Source organism: Cryptotermes secundus, unplaced genomic scaffold, assembly GCF_002891405.2.
Source record: "Cryptotermes secundus unplaced genomic scaffold, Csec_1.0 scaffold813, whole genome shotgun sequence".
Classification (NCBI taxonomy): domain Eukaryota; kingdom Metazoa; phylum Arthropoda; class Insecta; order Blattodea; family Kalotermitidae; genus Cryptotermes; species Cryptotermes secundus.
In genome coordinates, this window is record NW_019735471.1 from 1586327 (window position 1) to 1608020 (window position 21694).

The 21694-nt window shown below is 37.6% G+C and overlaps 3 protein-coding genes across 16 annotated transcripts in view; 2 read left to right on the plus strand and 1 right to left on the minus strand.

Annotated features, from left to right (window-relative positions):
* The window catches only part of LOC111869407 (RING finger and transmembrane domain-containing protein 2), a 198754-nt gene extending 194269 nt beyond the window's left edge, over window positions 1-4485 (plus strand). For 7 of the 8 annotated variants that reach the window (XM_023860915.2, XM_023860907.2, XM_023860908.2 and 4 more), the window contains 2 exons: window positions 1802-2017; window positions 3243-4485. In XM_023860915.2, coding sequence (XP_023716683.1) covers window positions 1802-2017; window positions 3243-3476 — 450 coding nt within the window. In that variant the 3' untranslated portion in view covers window positions 3477-4485. The remainder of the gene's footprint in view (window positions 1-1801; window positions 2018-3242) is intronic. The other variant, XR_002843663.2, reaches the window with a different exon arrangement.
* A 5841-nt stretch (window positions 4486-10326) lies between these two features.
* On the minus strand, window positions 10327-15753 carry LOC111869433 (ADP-ribosylation factor-like protein 6-interacting protein 4). Of its 5 annotated transcripts, none has more exons than XM_023860960.1 (3): window positions 15719-15753; window positions 14085-14710; window positions 10327-13189 (listed from the first exon to the last, which is right to left on the minus strand). In XM_023860960.1, the coding sequence occupies exons 2-3, from the start codon at window positions 14678-14680 to the stop codon at window positions 13057-13059; spliced, it is 729 nt and encodes a 242-aa protein (XP_023716728.1). In that variant the 5' UTR covers window positions 14681-14710; window positions 15719-15753; the 3' UTR covers window positions 10327-13056. The 5 variants fall into 5 exon arrangements, with proteins under 5 accessions (XP_023716728.1, XP_023716731.1, XP_023716729.1 ...); XM_023860963.2 differs by having other exon boundaries at window positions 15680-15736; XM_023860961.1 differs by having other exon boundaries at window positions 15661-15728.
* A 38-nt stretch (window positions 15754-15791) lies between these two features.
* The window catches only part of LOC111869413 (fructose-bisphosphate aldolase), a 72517-nt gene continuing 66614 nt past the window's right edge, over window positions 15792-21694 (plus strand). For all 3 annotated transcript variants that reach the window (XM_023860925.2, XM_023860924.2, XM_033753423.1), the window contains exon 1: window positions 15792-15864. The gene's annotated coding sequence lies outside the window, so the exon portion shown is untranslated. The remainder of the gene's footprint in view (window positions 15865-21694) is intronic.

The following is a 21694-nucleotide window of genomic DNA, read 5'->3' on the forward strand; positions in this document are numbered from 1 at the left end:
GCTCTTACCCCAGGCATAAAGTGGCTAGGGCGTGAAGCTGACCACTCACTTCCAGCTAGTGCCGAGGTCAAGAAAATGTGGCTCTGTACCTCCACTCCCCACTATGCCTTCATGGCATAGTGCTTAATTAATTAAGCAAAGGGACAATTTACCCTTTTTTTAGGTGTAAACCTTCATAATTAAATATAGGTGTGAGCTATTTTTATATTTTTGTCACACTGAGCTAAAGAAGAAATTAACTTCTAACCTTATTAACTGAATGTATTCTACTGTTGGAAAGAAAGCAACTGGATTCAAGTGGAGCTTCATGTAATCACGCTTAAAACACCCATCCAGTCACAAACCTGCTTCACATTCACTGTGCCAATAAATTGTTTCCTGCTCTTTCCATATTACCAACATATGATACTTCATACTAACCCTCTTTCCTTTGGTAGATGTTCACTGTAGGAAATTACATTTGGTGAGTCCTTTTGAAGGTGGTTTGGTTGAAAGACAGTCATGTATCACTGCAAGGCATAGCAGATCTGTTTTTTCTGTAGTTCTTGTAGCAGCAACAGCCTGAATTTCAGAGTATCTGTTCCCTTAGTGTTTGATACAGATCACTATATTGTCGCTTGTTTCCCTGGTAACGTACTTCTGAGAAACCAGTTGTCACACGTCTCCTAGGTAACGTGACAGATAACTTCCACGTAGGTCTAAGATTTGGCAAATATTTATTGGACACACTCTTTTACAGGCGTAAGTAAAATTGTTATCATGTTCAGTATCACAATTCTTTTTTCACCATTGATCTCGGTTTTTTTTTTTTACTTCACAGCTGTATGCATATACAATTTTTATTTCAGATTTTGGATTATTATTTCTAGCTGTAAATTGAATGTAGTGGGTTGTGGTAAAATTTATAGAAAATTTGTTTACTTTGAACCATTCATTATACTATGAAAAACATTGTTTATATTTACACAGAGATCATCATAGTTTGAACTTTTAACTAACAAACTAGTATCATTTGCAAATAATATAGGTACAGGTTTATCATTTATAGTTTTGGGTAAATTGTTTATATAAATGAGAAATAGCAGTGGACCCAGAATCTAACCTTGCGGGACACCATGTCTAATTTTGCTCCATGTCGAAAATTCATTGAGATTAAGATTTATATTTGTAATTAAAACCTTTTGTTATCTATTTCTGAAATACGATTCAAGCCATAGTTTAGCTTTACCTTTAGTCATAGGGAGGATAACTTCTAGTTGCTCCTTAAGCATTGACACCTTTCTTCCACCTCTCTCTCTCCTCCTCCACCCTGCCGAGACCAGTCTTGTGACTGCTGTTGAAGTAGTGTTAGTATTAATAGTCACATGTGTATTTGTTACTTAAATTCATTGCCCTCTGTATATTGGAAAATGCCAAATGTAGCCCATGCTAGATTCATGAAGTCTGAATGACTTTATTGTGTTTATATGTATTGTATGAACAGTAGGTCATTAGGTATCCTTTCCACATAGTCAAGGACTCGCATGTAACTATATTCTGGCTCAAAAGGTGCAAATTGTGAAATTTATGATTCAGATGTGGAGTATCTGAGTAAGATTTGAAAAGTTTGGGGCAGCCTCAAAATTCAGTTCATTTACTATTATCTGAAAAATTAATGTGTCTTTCTGTTAACTGCAGCCTTTCCACTGGTGGAGTTAAAAAAGAAAACTGAACAGTGGAAATTTCTTTGAATAGTATAACCTAAGTGTCGGCTTTTGTGCTATACCTGTCAGCATAAACATAGCTCTCGATTGTATTTCAGGGAAAGTGCTACCTGTTTTTAGAAACCACATCTCAGCTGTATCGGAGCCTGGCCCCAATCCAGCCATGGTTATACTACCTGCTGGAATCTTATCAGGGAACTGACAAGGTTGTTGGAGTATTCCTGTCTGCAGCATATATGGTGTCCAAGGGAACTGACCTTGTGAACAGAGCGAAACTCTGGCGAGGTGCTTTTTGGAAGTTGCTGCAGAATGTGGTATGTTGAATTCAAAATATTGTTGAATACGAAACCTACAACAGTTTTGTTAACAGAGTGTCCTTGTCTTAGCTAACTTAGAAATGGCACTGTACTTTCTTCTGTTGATAGATGATAACTCCTTTCAAAATAAGCACAAAACAAAATATTCATATTCAGCTGGAAAAAAATTGACAGACCTTTAGTACAGCCATAGCCACTGTACCAAGGGTTAGAACACAGTGGATTGATTATTCAGCTAATGAAACGAGGTTGACCTTGCATGTCAATGGCTGGGGTAAAATTATCTTCAGGTGTCACGAGGATAAACCTTTCTTACCTTTTGGTAAAAATCACTAATTTTAATTTCTTTTATTGAACTCCTGTCATCACTGCAATGGAAAAGTAGCAGCTGTGGTCTAGAAAACCAAAATTAACGGCTGTGGGGATTTGTTGCACTGACCACGCAACACCCTCTACCCGCTAAAGTTTGCACTAACTTCGCGGACAAGTGGCAGTCACTAGGTCGATATAGTTCGCTTGTGGACTAAAGCTAGAGAGTTTGTTTTGTTTGTCATCACATTCTCTATGTTGTGTCAGGCGGAACATGATAATTGATTAGTTTGAATCACACAACAGAATGCATTCCATAAAGATGTGACTGTAAACTCAGCTTTGTGGTGAAATCATGATATAATAATATCTTTTGATCACTCGGAAGGAGTAACATTTTCAAAACAATTGGAATTTAGGAAAATTGAACTGATTTTAGATCACTGTTTTAGCTTATCTCATTAAACTTCTGTAATTCCTATTGAATGTCATGATGAATTGTGTAACAGCCTACTTTGTATTTCAGAGAGATGGATTCAAACCTAGGCCTGGAGGCCAGCTATCACAATTTTTTTTTCCTAGTTTTCATCAGTCTCTCCAGGCAAATGACAGGAATGTACTCATATTAACCAATGATGACTTTCCCCCCCAATTCATTATGCACTAATTATCTTGTCATTTGTTGAACATCTTAAGTTGGATATGTTAACTAAAAAAATTATGAAATTGTTACCTTATTGGATGATTTGTTTTGGTTCTGATTTTGATCATGTATACTGACATAAAATTGTGAATAAGCTTATTTCCTAGAACTGGCAGAGAGCAAAATATCTCATCATGAATGTAAGGGTTAATTTCTTGAAAAGACAGAAAATCTGATAAATCTTTCAGTATGCAATGTGTGGTCTTACAGAATCTTGGTGTGAGCCCAAACAAAGACCAGCTACAAACAGCTGGCAGTCAGTGCCCAATCTGCCACGATGAATATGAAACTCCAGTTCTCCTCCATTGTCGTCACATCTTCTGTGAAGCATGCGTTGCTACGTGGTTTGACAGAGAGCAGACATGCCCTCTCTGTAGGGCTAAAGTTGTAGATGACCCATCATGGAGAGATGGTGCTACAACATATTTTATCCAGCTTTATTGATATCTCTCTGTTCCATAACCCTGGTGAGTTAGATGTAATGTATTCTTGCAAGATGTAAGCTCCTAGTCATTGGGGAGTTTGACAAGAAAACTGTTGTGTGTATGTGGATAATAAGAAAACTGAACTGAATGAAACTGGCAAGTGATTGAGCAGTAAACACACTTCCAGGTTTGCCTGTATCATAGTCATGAGTACTGATTGCTTGTAATTAAAACAGTTTGCATTTCATCACACCACTATTAAATTAGATGAATTTAGAGGCAGAGATTTTATTTTTTGGTTCTGAACCTGTCTATATGATTAGTAGACACTCTGATCTAGAAGGATCATTTATATTTCAAGAGAAAAGAATGCCATTATTAAAAGGCAAGATAAATAACAAAAAATGTGGAAAGAACTTACAGTACCTACTTTCCTTTCAAGTCTTCCATCTATATAAAAATGATATTGGAAGTGCTGATAATTATACTATTTAACGTTATATCTTTAGCTAAAATTTCCATCAGTGTAACTTACTTTGTCTCTCTTTGAAAATTGTTAGGCATAACATCAGTGAGAGTGACACATAGACATGAACATGGACATGATATTACAGGCCTCGTTTTTGTTATAAAAGTGAAAAAGCAGGATGAAAGTGAGTATGCCTGACAAGGAACTTGCTCCATTTGAGGAAAATATATTGACATTTTAGCTGAAATATATTACCCCAATTTGACACGATTTTTTCAATGTTACTATACTTTAAACTGGTAATAAAAATGTAGTGATTGTTTCATGTAACCACAGTATAAGAACAAATTTTTGTCATGATTTATATAAAATTAAACAGCAGCTGTTTCAGAGCTCTAAGAAACTACAGGCGTGATTGCTTGATAATAATATTACTAGCAATGTGCATTAGATTCCACACCTATTAAAAAGTTCTATTTTGATTGACATTTTTAGAAGTGGTGGAACCCGTTTAAGGAGAAAGATTTGTTTTAGATATTAAATTGAAAACACCATTTAAGTGTTGTGTAAAATAGTGAACATATAGACAGAATGATACATACTTGTATATTGAATAATCATAAAAATGCGGAGAGAACGCTAGAACACTTTCAACATCAGGTATTATTTATGCCCACACTGCAGATTTATCAGCACAAAGTGTAGGTAAGACTGAGCTTTATGATCTGAGTTTCTCACAGTAATTAGTTTTTGGGAATGTTTTTTAGTATGCAAGAAACTTATGACTTGGAGAACTATACTGCATTATCTCCAAGGTGAAAGATGACAACTGGAAGTTCTGGTTGTAATGTTGTCAGAAGTGTATATTCACATGCCTCTGGTGGTGGGTTCAGTCACTGAATGATTACTACTACTGGATGACTACTATCCTGTGCTGGCAAGCAATTCAAACCATGTAACATTCCCTATGCAAAGTTGATACATTAACCTTCTTACAACAAGCATAACAGTGATTCAAAAGCGTGTTCTGGGTAAGGACAGAGCTTGCGTACTGGACTTGTATAAGTCCCAGATTTAGTTTTAATAGTTAAAACTTAAAGTAGTCCATCAGATCCCAGACATGTCCAGTTTTCCATTTCCATGTTAGGTAGTGGTACAAAAAGTATTTGATGTTACCTGTATTTAAAGAAAAGTTGCTAAATGATTTTTAGTGCAAGGAATGTCTACAGATGCTGGAAGTGCGCTTTTTTAATATTTTAAGCAGCTTACGGTCATATGTATTTTATTTACCTGTTTCCAAAAGAGTAAACTTAAATATTTAGTTTTTCTAATATTATTGTGGCATATTTACGCCACACAGGAATTGTTGAGCCGCAGAAATCTGTAAACACGGCAATTACGCAACAATAAGGAAAACAGTGTTTTCTCTGTGCCGAGGCGAACCACACCGCGTTCGTTGCTAGGCAGTGCTGCAGTAAACACATTTTGGCAACAGCAAATCAATGCATTGCTGGGCAATGCCTCTGTAGATGCAGCGATTACGTAACAGTAGAGCAAGCTGTGTTTTCCGCATGTCCGTTCAAGGGTTTACAGGAGAGATTGGAATTCCTAAGAACTCAGTTCTCAGTGCAAGACAGCTGCAGGAGGTTCGTAGTGGAAGAACAGCTGAATGTGTGATTTGAAGGTTTTATGAGTGCTATAGTGCAGTGATATTGGGAGTATGTGGTTCAGTGAGACAGAGTCAAAGTCACATTGCGACTGACAGACAGTCAGTCAGTCAGTCAGTAAGTGTTTAGCCCCATCTGGGGCTCATGACCAGATATTAGTTATTACCGTTTGACAGTTACGGTCTTGTTTCTGTGGGGCGCCCTCTCTGACAAGAGGACAGGTCTGTCTATTGTATATGCTCCTGGACCTTGCCAGTGCAGTCTTTCTCGGGTCCGAGTCCCTTGGGACTCGCAACCATATTTTACTGTCAGAGATTTGAGACTTCCCTTTTCGTCACCTCATACAACTTGCAGGGTCACGGTGGAGGTATTCGACCACGCCTCCACACAGGACTCAGTGAGACATTTATAGCTCCCATGTTATAAATACATGAAGAATGATGGAGATAGCCTGAAGAGATTAGTGTGGAGTGATAGTAAGTTGTATAACTCAGTAACAGTGTTATAATTAATTGTAGGCTGTTAATAAGTCCAATTACCAATCCGAACCCCTTCTCTAATTACTAATAGACATGAAATTATATTGGACACTGACCACTGTTTGAGGTGTGCATGATATGTAAGTTCTAGTGAAACTGATTCAGGGATTGTTTTGGTTGAAGGAGTACACACCACTAAAAATAATCCCCATGAGCATTGAGGCAGGCATCTCATTGACACATCAGCAAATGCGTTCCCTCCACAACTTCCTGGGCTGTTGTTGGAACAACTACACCACTGTTGCCATGATACCTTTGTCCAACCTGAACATGCTAGCAGATTTCGTTTGAATGACTCAGATATACGACATCTGGGTAGTTGGCTGTACTCTCATCGTCAGTCAATCAGTTATTATTACACTGACTTTTTTTTTATTATTAATTCGTAAGAGTAGTGCTGACATAATGTTTTGAATGATAGGCATGAACACTAATGATGTATTGTATATTAAATAGCCCTTGTACAATGTCCGACATAATCTTTGTCTAATGAAGTCAATCGTTACGAACCTTAAACTCTTTCACTGGGTATGACAGAATGTTCTCTCATGGTCCAGTGATAACACAGTGGGTATGATGTACCATTATGTACTCTGGTTTCAGTTGCATAAAGCTCCCAAGTATGACAAGCTACAGAGCTGGAAGTATTACCATTGTAACATAATATTCATGTCTAGATGGCAGCACTGTGCGAGAGAGAGAGAAAGAACATAATACCTGGTAGACTTGAAAGGATTCTGACGATGGTGTATACTGTCTGGTATATACCAGATGATGGATGAAGTCCAAAATAAGCCAAAAGAAGTACAACATAATACCTGCCATCTATGCGGTTTTTCTCTATTGAATGTGCTGAGGCAGCAAGTTGAGATCCCTGAGTTTTCATAAAATGTCACCAAGTATTTTGAAGTGAAAGAGTGTAAATAAGAGAGTTTTTGGACTTTAATAGATCAGAATCTCAGAAATATAATGCACATACAGTATAATAATAGTTGCATTGTAAAGCATTTCAAACTTACAATGCTGAAAAAACTACCCACATTAGGTTACACCGCAGCAGATTAAAGTAGAGCAGGTCATCAGAACATTGTATGTATATAAATATATGGTGAGGACACTGTTCCATAAAAATTACACATGCAGTTATAATAGCAAGTTAAAGGAATTCAGATACAGGCAATGTTTATGGGAGACCAACATTGGCAAAACATATTGTCACATGATAAGAGTGTGACTATAGATGGGGTTTGGATTGGTAATCAGATTTATTGCACACTTATACAGCTTGTTACTACACTTCAAAAATCACTGGCGCTCACAGATTAGGGTTCTCAGTCTGATCCAGTCTCCACTGGTAGTTTCCTGGTAATGGTTTTAACAGTGAAGAATCTTCAGCTTCCGCACTCACTCCATTGCCTGCTGGCTGATACTCCATGACTGAACTCATTGCTTCAACTGACTAACTCCCAAGCTGGCAGCCATCTCATATCACCCTCTTAGTCTGCTTCACAGACTGACTTACAATTGACTGCAGCTCAAAGTTAAGGTCAGAGTTACTTTACAACCAGTGGCTGATGTCCCTGTTATATAACCCCTTGGCATGGACTGCGTAGAAAACACGGTTTCCAATAGTTTCTGTATTGTTGCATGTGGACTCATTGCCATGGGAATGAGTTTGTTTCGCAGTCGCTACCTAGTAACGGGTCTATGCACTACATTGCTTCCTACCAGTGTACCACTATTTCTCCTCCAAGGGCTGTGCCTGTGAACTCCTTCCCCGCGGCTCAGTTCTCCTGCTGCTGCCTCCTTAAGACTGCTCATCCCAAACACCTCCCTGATAAGGTGCCAGTGGGTCTATGTGTACTACCATCATCGTTCTTCCAGTCAGTGCAGGCAGAAGTTCAGAGAGTGGTCAATGCTCCTACATCTATGGCTCTTAAGCTGTTGTTTGCAGTCTCTTCTTTTGTTTTGGTGGCGGCTGACCCCTCCACAATGTCCTGACACTTGTTTTTCAAATACTGACGCAAGGTTGTACTCTTCATTTCACAATCTCCAGTACAAGAGCCTTCCTGAAGATCCTGCCTATGTCCTTTCACTTCCTAGATGTTGATGCGCCTTTAAGTGTTGGTCCCTTATTCCATTGCTGCATTCCTGGTGCATCTGTTGTCTCCTCTTGAGCGTCCCTCCTTTAGGGGGGCTGTTACAATATTGTCCCTGCCTGGTCCCTGATGACCATGTCCCTTCATGGCGGGTTATCCCTCTGTGGGCGACAGCCAACTTCTTTCAGGACCCACCATTGCCCTGGGTCCATTTCGGCATCTGTTGGCGGCACCCTGTGGCTAGATGCCAGTCCCCATACTGCACCTTCAGTGCTCCAAAATGATTCACTGTGTTCTCTTCCTTAGGGTCTTCCCTTTGCTCTGACTTGGACTCTATTTCTTCTGTATTTGCCTCCATATTTTCTGGATAGGGCTCCATCACTTCTTGTTATAGTGTTTTGGTTTCATACATACTTGTATATATTACTGTATTAAATGCAAGGTTTATTTTTTCTCATACACATCTTATGTTACTACAATATGTTTCAGACATATATGCCCATCATCAGGTATGCATGAGTCTTAATAAATTTGTTTCACTGTGTGCTGTTTTGTCATATGTCTATACTCGATGTTAATTTTTTTAATTATTTGGATGTTTAAAGAATGAACTTCAAAAATTAATGTAGAGTATAAACATGCGACAAAATAGAGCATACAGTGCAGTGATTTTAGCAGGACTGATGCATACCTGATGATGGCTGTATATGGCTGAAACATATCATAGTAAATAAGATGTATATGAGAGAGAAAATAAATATTGCATTTAAGATTGTAATATACTCGTACATGCATGAACTGTAATATTAATGCAACAGGATGCTTAAGTTTATTTATGTTTATTAAGAGATACATATTATCCTACATTCATGGAGGAAATGAAGTGTTAGGAATTCAAAATGCTTGGCAAATAGACAAGACGAACACCTCGTGAAGCTTGTAGTTTCATATGTAATCAGTGCACTCTGCCTCTAATGAAACTTGCAGGTTTGTTATCATGTTCGCAAAAGCCCACCACTGGATACCATCCTGAGCTAGGTTAAATTCAGTCCCCACTATTTCTCTAGCATCTACTTTAATGTTATCCTTAGATCTGTGACTAGGTACTTGGTCTTTTCCTTTAAGGTCTTCCAATTCAAATACTGTATTGTGTTATATGTCTGGTCCTTGATTTGATCGCCCTAATATTTGGTGAATGACACGACTTAGTAAATAAATTAAATACTAAAGGTGAAAAGAGCCGGTCATGGTAGCCGAGTGGTCTAAGGCATGTACTGTCTTCACTCGCTTGGAAACTGGGATCGTGGGTTCAAATCCCACTCAGGGCATGGATGTTTAGTTTGTGTGTGCGCGTTTTTCTGTGTTTGTGTACAGGTAGAGGCCTTGTGACAAGCTGATCACCTGCCCAAGGAGTCCTACTGAATGTGTAAGATCTAGAAAAACCGAAGTGAACGGAGAAGTTCACGGAGGTGGGCCTAGGCCCACTGGGGCTGTAGAGGCAAGGGGTGTGGGGGGGGGGAAAGGTGAAAAGAAAGGTAAAGGTATCCCTGTAACAGACTATGGAGGCCCATAGGATTGTGAGATGTCGAGGCTCCCACATTTTCTAGACAATCGGCTAGTGAGATTAATTTGAAAATTCTTGCTGTGATGTCTATTTTCATGTTAATAAAACTTCTGGCTCAACAGTGGATGGATGACCACCATAGATCCATGGTGAATAATATGTACTAATTAAAGTCAAATGTTTTGAAATGACTATAATAATGTCTCATAGTAATATATATACTACATATATGATTTATATAATGCCACTTATAATATTGTACTACAACCAAAGCTCAAAACTCATCCTCTTCAGTATTTAAATTTAGTGCACATGCTATATAATACATCTTACTAGAATTTTGTCATTTCTAAGAATGAAGCTAAAAGAAAACAAATGGATGTATTTGTAAATATATGCATTTGCTTCGTTCAGATTGTATAATTTTATTTTGTATCATAAGATATATTTCATTGTATGTTCTGACATTACCCTGTGAAAATACGTGATTGTAACTCAGCAGCCCATAAGGGTGATTTAATATACTGTACATGAAGGGAAGCAGTATTACTTTATTTTGAATATTAAACATGTCTGCAAAGATCCAGATTCCAAGTTCATGCATATCCCAGATGTAATAGTGTCATGTGACATTAAACATATTTAAAAGAAGTCATTATAATTTACAGTATTATAAAGGAAATGAATATTACAGAAACATGACAGTTCAGAGTTGGCAATTGAACAATGATGGAAAGTTGTAATTATGTTCTCAGTTTGTTAACTTTGCCCAGTATCAAAGGAAGTTCTGTGGAAAACCATATTTGATTTGTGTTCATGTAAAACTGTGGTTACATTGAACCAGTACAGACCAACCCTAAATCTGCTGGACAAGTTTTATTGTCAACTTCTCCCCATATCAGATTTAATCAGACTTCATGAGTAAAAACGAATTATACAGGCAGACACACTTCCCTTTACATGTATACACTCCATGCCCTTTTATGCAGTGATGCTAGTAGTTTGTATATATTACAAAATACCCCAAATTAGTAGTTCCCAATAAAAATACCGATTTGCATTCTTAACCTTTACCAGTTGTGTTACATTATTGTGGCAGTGCCTTCCCATGGTTCAGCTGCTAAAAAGTGCATTTTTCAATACCTGTGTTAAAATATGGTCACAAGCCCTATAAGACTGGGATATCTAAATTCTGCTATTTGCATATGACTAAAATGTTACCACTGTGAATGCCAATATGGCTGACATTCCTGGTGAATTTAAAAATTTAAAAACCTTGTTCATAGATGATAGGGCTTAATGTGTGTAAAAGTAATGGCTTTAGAGTAAAGTGCCATTAGCAACCTTTCGACTGACAGTATACAGTCAGGCTTAAAAGAAATCTCTCTTATCAGTGTTTATTTTTATGAATTCATAAGTAGATAGTTTTTGTTGCAGTGAAGTTAGACTTGTGCTCCACCCCCAGCTGGCATATCATTCTTTGCTCCGTTCTTCATATGTACTTATTCAACATATTCTCAAGTGTCCTCAGCACTGAAGTCATCATTGCCCTAAACAGCCACTGCTGTGGTGAGGTAAGATTGGAGAGAGTGTGCATATATGGCATTTCAGTGAACACAAAATGTATTAGGTAAAAAGTGCAAAATTCATGAGATGTAAAAGCTCATTGTGATGGTATACAGTGATCAGTTTTTTGGACACCCATATTTTAACAGCATACTCGTAGTATGTTTAATACTGAATTACAGCAAAATCTGACAAGCGGTTTATGGGATATATAGAAAAGTCCATTTATGGTGTTATGTAAAGTAGGCTTTGTGATCAGTGTGACCAAAAATCGGAGTGGCCAACTGATACTATACACAAGTATATCACACTGATTTAACAAGTTCATCAATGACTTTATGTAGAGTGGGCTGTGTTACAGATCTGTGAGGCTGAAAATCAGAATTGCCTGATAACTTTTAGTGAATTCTCCAATATAAAATTATAAAAATATGTGTCAAGTAGTTTAGGTGAAATACTATGTGATAGACAGATATGACTTCCACATAACACCTTTTTAACTTTGTAAAGATGCATAAAAGCTAATAAAACTTTTATGGACATCAATATAAAGGCTGAAATATATTAATACCACTGATGAAGGAACTTAAAAAAGTAAACTGAAATGTGTGGAAAAATGGAGAACATAGATGATGATAAAAATTTAAAATTTTATAAACAAAGGATCCATTATTTTAATTCCTCTTCTTTCTGAGGGTCTTGACACTTCTACAAATGTTACTGATTGGAAGTTCTCAGGGAACTACATCTCAAGACACACGAGTCCATGTTACTTCTCATTCTCTCCAGTAGCATTACAGCAAAAGAAATATATAATGAAATACACCTATATAACTTAATCATAGCTACTTAAATGTTTAAAAACACTGTTAATAACAAAACATAGAAAAGTAAAAATTAGAATATACAAAACTGTACTGCTGGTCCAGGAATTGGTCCTTTGACTCATAAACAAGTCACACCCACTGCACTGACCAAACTTATTTCTGTTCATGGATAATCAGCTTCAGGAACATCGACTGAACCTAATTCCAATGTACATCATTCACAAATAATTACTTCTAATTATAGTAATTTCTTTACAGGCACAAAACATTTCACAGTATACATATAAAATGTAAAGCATTATATAAATGAAGTAAATCAAGGTGGGTAACTGCAGTTATAAGGAAAATCGTTTTCATCTGTATATGTAAATTGAAATGGCACACACAGTCTGAACTTTTTAAATGATGATGAGTTGGTTCATCACATCAGAGGATACCTCAATGCCGCTAATAAACCTTTTGTCTCACTACACATATTTCATGCTATACTGCTTTAGTTGAAAGGTTGCCAGATTCTTTATAAATGATTGCTAGAATCTTTGTATACAAATATGAGATATCTGTCTTTTGTTAAAAAAAATTATTATTTTCATTTCCACATTTAAGCAAAAAAAATTGCACCATTAAAGGTTTGTGAAAGGAAGAAGTGATACTGTTTTCTAAGTATCAGGACAAGAGACTGACTAGACTATTGTGTTTATATATACATACACACACACAGATCCTGTTTTATATTTTCTTTCAGAATTATGTATCCTCAAGAACTTACATAACTGATCTCTTTTCACTACAAAACTGCTTTTCCATTTAGATATACACATGATAATATACCATGTATTATTTTCACTATCATGGTGTCAACATGTTGTTATTTATTAAGCTTGGCCGCCACTGTGGCCTGGAAAAAAGCACCATCTCCCCGAGTAGCTTGTTGATTAATTTCACGGTGCCGATCTCGACTAACAATCTCCTCCAAAACCTCTCCATCGCCCTTGATAAGCCTATCAAAAACACAACACCAAATTATTATTCCTCTTTTCCAATCTTTGAACCTTCAGATTAATACCCTATTTTGTTCTTCTGAAAGTAATTTAAGATAGATAAATATGAAACTTATCGGTATAGCAACTGGACAATGGAGGGGCCAGAGTTCAGTTCCCCGTAGGGTCAAGATGTCACTCAATTTGGTTTTATTTATATTTGCTAGAAATTGTAGTTATTCAAAAACAAAGCAGCAGAAGAGAATATATGTATCTGAGAAGTAGGAAGTAAAGACATTACATAATTAGGATCTTCCTACATAATTTCAGTTATCTACCTAATATTGTTAAGAGTCAAGAGGATGAGGTGGATGGGAAATTTCTGCAATGTTTTTGTTAAAAAAACTTGGCAGATGTTGGCACAAATGAGAGGATAATATTAAAATTCCTAAAAAAAAAGGTAAAGCCATCACTGTAACAGTCCATGGAGGCCCATAGGTTTGTGAGACATTAAGGGTCCCACATTAGACAACTGGCTCACAGATGGCAGTAAAGTTGTCATCCTTACATGCCGTCCGCCCTTTACACCCCCCCCCCCAGGAATATTCCTGATACTCATTTCTGTTAGAGGCTGAATCGAGCCCAGGGTCATAGTGTGGCTGGAAGAATTAGGTCAATTGAAAAAATTCATCTCAACGGGACTCAAACTCGCAAACTTCCGGCTTGTAGCATAGTGCCCCCAGAATCAGAGCATAGCTATTGTAAACATGGTAATGAACCTTTGGATTGCATAAAGCAATGAAAGGAAGTTCTTGACCAACTAAGCAACTATCAACTTTTCAAGAAGGACCATAAAACATGGAGTTGGCCTTATTACAGACAATTATATTTACATAATGCATATACCAGTACCCACCGATGTCGCCCAGTTTCCTCATCATACACTCTCCGAATGACACTCTGACGTTTCTCCCACTCTTCCTTGGTCATCGGAGCCATAGCTTTTGCCCTGTCCATCAGCAGCTTGTCTGCAGGTTCCTCAGACTCCTTGTCTCTTGGAACTTCTGGTTTCACATTCTGTGTCTTTTCTGTATTTCTTGTAGCTGCTTTTGTAGCCTTCTTATGCCGCCTCTTTTCTTTCTTGTGCTTCTTTTTCAACTTCCTCTCTTTTCTTTTCTTCTTTTTCTCTAATTTCTTAAGCTTCTTCCTTTCCTTTGCCTTTGATGGGCTGCTGTTTCTGGAAGAGCATGATGAATCACTTTGTGAATCAGCAGAGGTGTTAGATGATTGAGATGAATCTCTTGATTTACTTCTTATTTTCTTTGACTTACTACACACTTGACTCCTGCCAAATGTAGGTATATCTGTACTGCTACTGTGCTTGTGTTTAGCCATTTTAGATAGCTCATGTTGTTCTGAAGAGCCCTTGCTGGGCTTCTTATGCCTGGTCATGTCTGGAGATACAGATCGTGATTTTGATCTACTCCCACAGGATCTTTTTCTACCTGTCATGATGGAGTTGACTGGTGAACAACTTAAGACCTGAAAGAATAAGATGATAATACTTAACAAAATCACTGCCTCCTCTGTATGAAAAATGATGTTATACCATAGCACACATTATGTTTTGCATTATAATCATTATAAATGCATACAAATTTTTGTCTGAAAATCCAAATGGAATAAACCACGAGGCGAAGAATTTCTTGACTGGCTGAACAGCTATTAGCTTCTCAAGACATGCTCCATGGAGTCAGTTTTATTACATAATCATTACATATATCTCTACTGATAAATAACATTATACCAGCAATTTCATCCTCTTGACTTCCTACATGGCCCCAGTCATGCAAGTTTTTCCATCATCTGTCAGTAGTTACTAAATAAATTTTGCATGGAAAAAATATAAATTGTTTCCTTCATATAACCACATGGATGCATCTATGTATATACAGTGTTACGCTGATACTTTCACACTCCTTTTTCAGTAATACAACATCAAGGTACAAACAATTTACTACACTCCTTTAAAAGGAAGCTGAAAAGCATACACCACCTAAAAGTATGATCAAAAATTAAAAATTGTTGGCCACAACAATACATGCATTTTCATGCTATAGCATAAGTGAAAATGGTTATTTCAGTTATCATTGAGCATTCGTGGAAAACGAAAGAATGATTTAATTTCAGTTTTGGTGCCATGGCATGAAATGCATACATTACACCCAAAGAAACCTTTAATGAGTTGAATTCTGACAACCGATTCACTACGTATGCGATTAAGGTCGAAATTAGGAGGTAATAATGCTGTTTTAAAACGTTTATAAAATTCTCTCACATATAGGGTAAACAATCCGGTAAATTTAGGTTATGTGGATCAAAACGCAACACACATTAATACAGTTATTCTAAATATGACATTCACGTATTACTCATTCGTTCTATTTACTAAAATAGAGGCGTTGTCACATTAACGGTCTACATAAACATACAGAGTTATTATAAAATTACTATTCAAACAACCGCCCGAATAAAACATAAATTACTAACAATCCACCTCTCCTCAATCAGTGGCGGTCGTTGGTTGCTAGTTCTCCCACTAGGTTTCGCAGCGGTAGTTTGTGGTTCGTCCTTTTTGTCCTTGACGTACAGTAGGATCAGCTGCTTGTAGTGTTCTCATCAGGAGAATTGCTGCGGTAAGTGAAGAATTTTGTATACTCGTATTCTGTATGAAACTTGCATAGTAATATAATTATTTCTCTACAAATTAAGATTTTAGATTTGGAAATCTGTCGTATATTAATGAAAATAAAAATTAGCAGTATTTTCAAGTGGACCCGCCCCCTTAGGTTTTGAAGTACATTTTGGACAGTAATTCTGAAGTGCATATATAATTCGTAACGTGTAATTAATTGATTGAGTCACTATTTTCCATTTATTGTTATGGTAATTTTTATTCCCCGGAAAATTAATTTCTTCGTAGGCATCCAGGATTTGAGTATCAGCGACAATACTGTTAATAATAATAATAATTTACTTCTTATTTATTATATTATATTAATAAGTTGTAGTATACATACAAATAAATGAGCTTTCCGTTAGTATTATACTGGGAAAGTTAAGTGATTTCACCAGAAGACACATGTATGTCATCAGAAAGCGTATATGTAATTAGGTTTGTTGTTGAGAAACATGCCACCAGCAAGTGCCGCGAAAAGCCACAACACTCTTAGTGGATTATGGACGATGTATGATACATCAGTACAATATGATGCAAATATTCGAAAACATGACTATTACGTTAATTAGGCCACAATAAAAATAAGAATTAATCTTTGAATTTTGTCGCTGAAAAGAATTCACTCTCATTACAGAATGTTCTTTTTCGGTTAATATATTTTTCTGCGTTATTCATTCCATCATGTTTTCAGTGTTGAAGAATGTGACAGTGTAGAAATGTAAACAGAATAACCGGTCTCGTGTAACGATGCCAGAACTTGGTGTATTAAAAAAAAAAAGTTTGGTAAACCACAGATTATAATGTCTTTGAAGAGAGTACATAATTACGAGGGAGAAGAAATGAGCCAGTGATGATTATCTTATTGGTTTTAATACGTAAACTTCTTAAGATGCGCAGTTATTATATTCAAAAATACAGTTGTGATATGTTTCTCTTAATTTCGTGTTTGCCTTCACGTTTATGTTTGTAATGCTCTTACATGGCGCTAGGATGAATGTCGTTTGCATAATTTTAAAATTAGCTCTGGGTGGTAGTTTACTGTTGAGGTCATTTAGTTTCAATATTTAGACATCGGGCAACATTTCTGTTAAAGAGTTTATTGGATGAAAATCATTTTCTGTTTAAGTACATTATTCTCTTTCTAGTTTCTTTACACCTATATTTCTATACTATATCACTGCCTTAAATCTGATTTAAACACTTTCATGTTTCCGATAAAAAATACCTTAATGCATTGTTTGAAGGATAAGGTTGACCGTATACCAAAATGCATAAAGTTTCACTCATTCTGAACGTCACCAGTAGTTAGGGTCATGTAAAGGACGTTACCAATAGGGAGGACAACGTTTATAAATACTTATCACCACACGCAATTATTGAGTGCAAATTTCTCCGTAGCCTGTTCACGCTTGTCCCAAAGTTATGTAGGCCAAGTGAAAGTTTATTTGGAAGCAGACCCACATTTGTATCAGAAAATTTCCAAGTGAAAAAAGAAAACTTGCATCGTCTAAGTTTGTTCAGGCTGGGCCCAGTTTGCCGGTTTTTGAACTCAGTGCGTGAACAGACGAGAGCTTTGCGCGAAAGGATTGTAACGTCGTGGGCATGCGCACAATGTGGAGTTCATTGCTCCAGGCCACCATCGGCGCCTTTTAATTCTTCCTGGCATTTGTAACTGTATTTCTCCGTGACGCAACCCGTCAAGGGGGGGGGGGAAGAGGGACAGAGTTTCCCTTAAGTAGGGCCTACCCATAGTTTTCCTGAAATGTTTTCGCAGAAAATAGAACATTGTTCTCTAATATGTTTTGAAAGTCCATCACCCGATGCAGTTTGGGCTTGTTATGTAATATGTTTTCAAAATAATCATCCGATGCTATTTGGGCTTCATCCCCCCCCCCCAAAAAGATTCTGCATTGGATTTGCACAGTATCGTAACGGCAATTCTACGTTTCTAGAATAGCTTAATATTCCTCACGGCAACGTCCTCTTTCGAAAATACGTTCTAGTAATGCTGACTAAAAACGTCAAGATTAAACTATACAAAACTATAATTTTCCTTGTAGTTTTATATGGATATGAAATGTGATCGTAGACTGAGGGTGTCTGAAAACAGAGTACTGAGGAAAATATTAGGACTGAAGAGGGATGAAATAACAGGTGGCTGGGGAATACTGTATAATGAGCTTCATAACTTGTACTCGCCAAATATCAGTAGAATTATCGTATCAAGTAGGGTGAGATGAGCAGGGCATGCAGCACACATGGGGGAGAAGCTGGATGCATACAGGGTTTTGGAGGGAAACCCTGAAGGAAAGAGACCACTATGAATACGGGGACGTGGAGGGGAGTATAATATTAATGTGGATCTTAGAGAAATTGGATAGGCGTATGGACTGGATTCATCTGGCTCAGGATAGAGATCGATCGTGGCTGTGAATATCTGAGTGGCTGAGTGATTGTTGGTTTCTCAAGGACTTGGCTCCATGGAGTTAGTGTGATGTATTATTCATAATAAATTTCGAAATTACTTGTATACTTTTAGAATCTGTTAGATTTGAATTTTCGCCCTGAAACTATACCTGCATTCCTTCCCAAAATTTCTTTGTAGCAACACGTAAAATATTTCTGAACATAACAGAAGAAAGGACGTAGCGAGAATAACAGTTTTTTGATACAGCATAGCGGAGTGTGAGACTGCCAGGGGCCCTCTTATCTTGAAGCTTTTCCCCTCCATATGGCGCAGCTTGCTTTGCCAACGTTGTACCCGCGTATTCAGATGAAAGGGGAAACTCCGCTGCAAAATCTTCGCTTAAGTCAGTTTATTCTAGAATCCATTCCACTGTATTGCTTTGTAATGCATATTTATAAATGAGGAGCGTCATAACTTGTACTCTTCTCCAAGTATAATTAGAATGATCAAGTCAAGGAGGATGAGGTGGGCAGGGCATGTAGCACGAATGGGGGATAAACGCATGTAGGATGTCGGTGGGAAACCCAGAAGGAAAGAGACCGCTGGGAAGACCAAAGTGTAGGTGGATGAACAATATTAAAATACATCTTCGAGAGATAGGCTGGGATGGTATGGATTGGATTTATCTGGCTCGGGATCGGGACCAATGGAGGGCTCTTGTGAACACGGTAATGAACCTTCTGGTTCCATAAAATGCTGGGAAATACTCGAGTAGCTGCAGAATTGCCGGCTCCTCAAGAAGGGCTCAGCTCCGTAAGAAAGTAAATAAGTAATGTATATTTATATGTAGACACCCCCGAACAATCTGGAGAGTTTAATATTCATATGAAATATACTGTGAACGTCCAAACCTGTGACAGCTCTCCGTGGACGATATTGTCCTCTTTAGTCGGAAGGGTGACTGGTTTATTGGTGAGACCGGATTATTAGCGAGTTATGACTTGTTTTTCGCACCTGGACAGAAAACAACTGCATTATCATGTGAGATTTGAGGTTTTCACGACGGTGACTATGAAGAATGCCGTCTTCTGGAATGTGACGCCGTGTATATATTGTGTTAACCGACGTTTCGGAGGAATGTCGGTTAACAGAATATCTACACGGCGCCACATCCCAGAAGACAGCATTCTTCTGCCTTGTTTCTGTTTACAATCAGTTTGTATGACAGGTAGGTGACAAGATTATCACGGGAGGCAAGTCTGTAGTTTTCCGAAGATTGCAATTTTGTTTTAGTTGACATCCTTAGGTGGCATAAAGCGCTTTCGGAACATGTAACCGCTATATCTTGTGAACTGCTTTACTCTCAGAAGTCATGTGACTGGCTTGTGCTGATTGCATGATGACTTCGGTTACTTAAAATCGGACAATTGGAGACGAATTCTTATCTGAGAGAGAGGCTGTCAATTCAGATCCTCTTGGGGATGAAGGGATGCTCCCGCAAGATACATTTCTTGGGGGAGGGGGCTTGGCTTTTGGAATTAATCGTAGTCAAATGTAATTGGGCTGCACTCCTCATGTTTCTCTAAATTCATCAGTCCTTCATTTTGTAACTTTAAAATTTGGTAATATTAAAGAGCCATTTTACTTGCTTGCGAAGGAAGTCGCGAAGTTTCACTCTCGGACAAATAAACAGTGTATAGACAGTAGAAGTTGTGTTGTTGATTTGAAGCGGTGGCCTGTCTTCTAGAGTGCAGCTACCGGTTGTCTTAGTGTCGTGACACGAACCTAAGAGGAGTTAAGCGAGATACCGAAGCCAGCATAAGTACTTATAATTACAAAGGAAGGAAAGGGGACGGTTACAATACCGACTGTGAGTCCAGAGCGTTACTACTACGCCACCCATTCGCTACTTAATAGGCTTGCATCACGTTGGAAGACAAATTACAAGTTACCGGTTCTCACGGTCTCTTCGCCTGCGGATTTTTTATATTTTTCCTTCTACCCTGAAGATGGAGGCGATACGTTCCTCCGAAACGTCAGTTAACGCCACATATACACGGTGCCAAATCCCAGAAGACTGTTTTTTTCATAGTCACCGTCGTGTAAACCTCAAATCTTACAAAACTGAAGGGGTTTACCTAATATTATTATTACTCCACAAGACGTTTCGGCTCAGACAGGCGATCATCAGGTGATTCTTGAGGAATGCATAAATGCTGACAGAATGCGTGTAGACTACATTGATAGTATATAATTTTTGTTAGTTAAAACTGGGTCGAATACGACTTTAAATCATATACACACGTATGGAGTATTAAGTCGGAACCGACCCAGTTTTAACTAATAGAAATGTTATATAAGCTTTGTAGTTTATACTCGCATGGATTCCGTCAAATTTTATGTATTTCTCAAGAACCGCCTGTCTGGGCCGAAACGTATGGTGAACTGATAAATAAAAACATCTGTTTATGTGACGGTGAAACCTCCGTTTTTATTTGTAAACATCATAGACAAGAAGCATCACTGCAAGATCATAGTTGATTACCGTCCAATCATTCATCGATATATATATATATGCTGAGTTATTGAAAACGTTTTTAAATGAACTACAAATAAGTAAAGAAATAAATAAAACTGCGACCAAGCCTTTCGGATGAAGATACACAGTTCAGATATTATTTTTTGCTAAATTATACATTTTGTATATAAATACACGGAGAAGTTACAGGAAAATGCGTAAAAATATCTTAACGTGAACCTTGTAGATGCGAAGCTATATTAAGAATAGCCCCCCTACAACAGCGAAACTTCTAGAAAGTTTTCATGTTTCCCCATCTGTTGTTCACAGGCCTGACAAAGTTCCAAGTATTTGCATGTTTCGCTTTTATAGAAATTACCCGACTATTATTGCGGTATGCGGTTTTATAATTGTACCTGTCAGAAATGCGTGTTATAGGACCTTTGCTTTTTGTCTCGCGGTTCATGTCGGTATATTGCTTACAGAGTAAATATTTGTTTTACTTACGCTGGAAATGGATGTAGAATAAAGAGTAGATTTATTACAAAACGAATAACTTTGTGAGCTACACAGTTCTCTCAACATTGCGAGAGAAATTAAAGAGGGAACTGACTAACTCCACGGAGCTGAGCCCTTCTCGATAAGCCGCCAGTCTCTCAACTACTCAAGAACTTCCCAACCTTTTATGGAAGCCGAAGGTTCATTACCATGTTCACAAGATCCCTACACTGGTCCCTATCCTGAGCGAGATCAATCCAGTGAATACCACCCCATCCTACTTGTGTAAGAAATTATATTCTTCCACTGAGTTTAGATATTTTTCTTTATTGCTAGTGGGGTGGGACTAAGTCCCTTGCACTG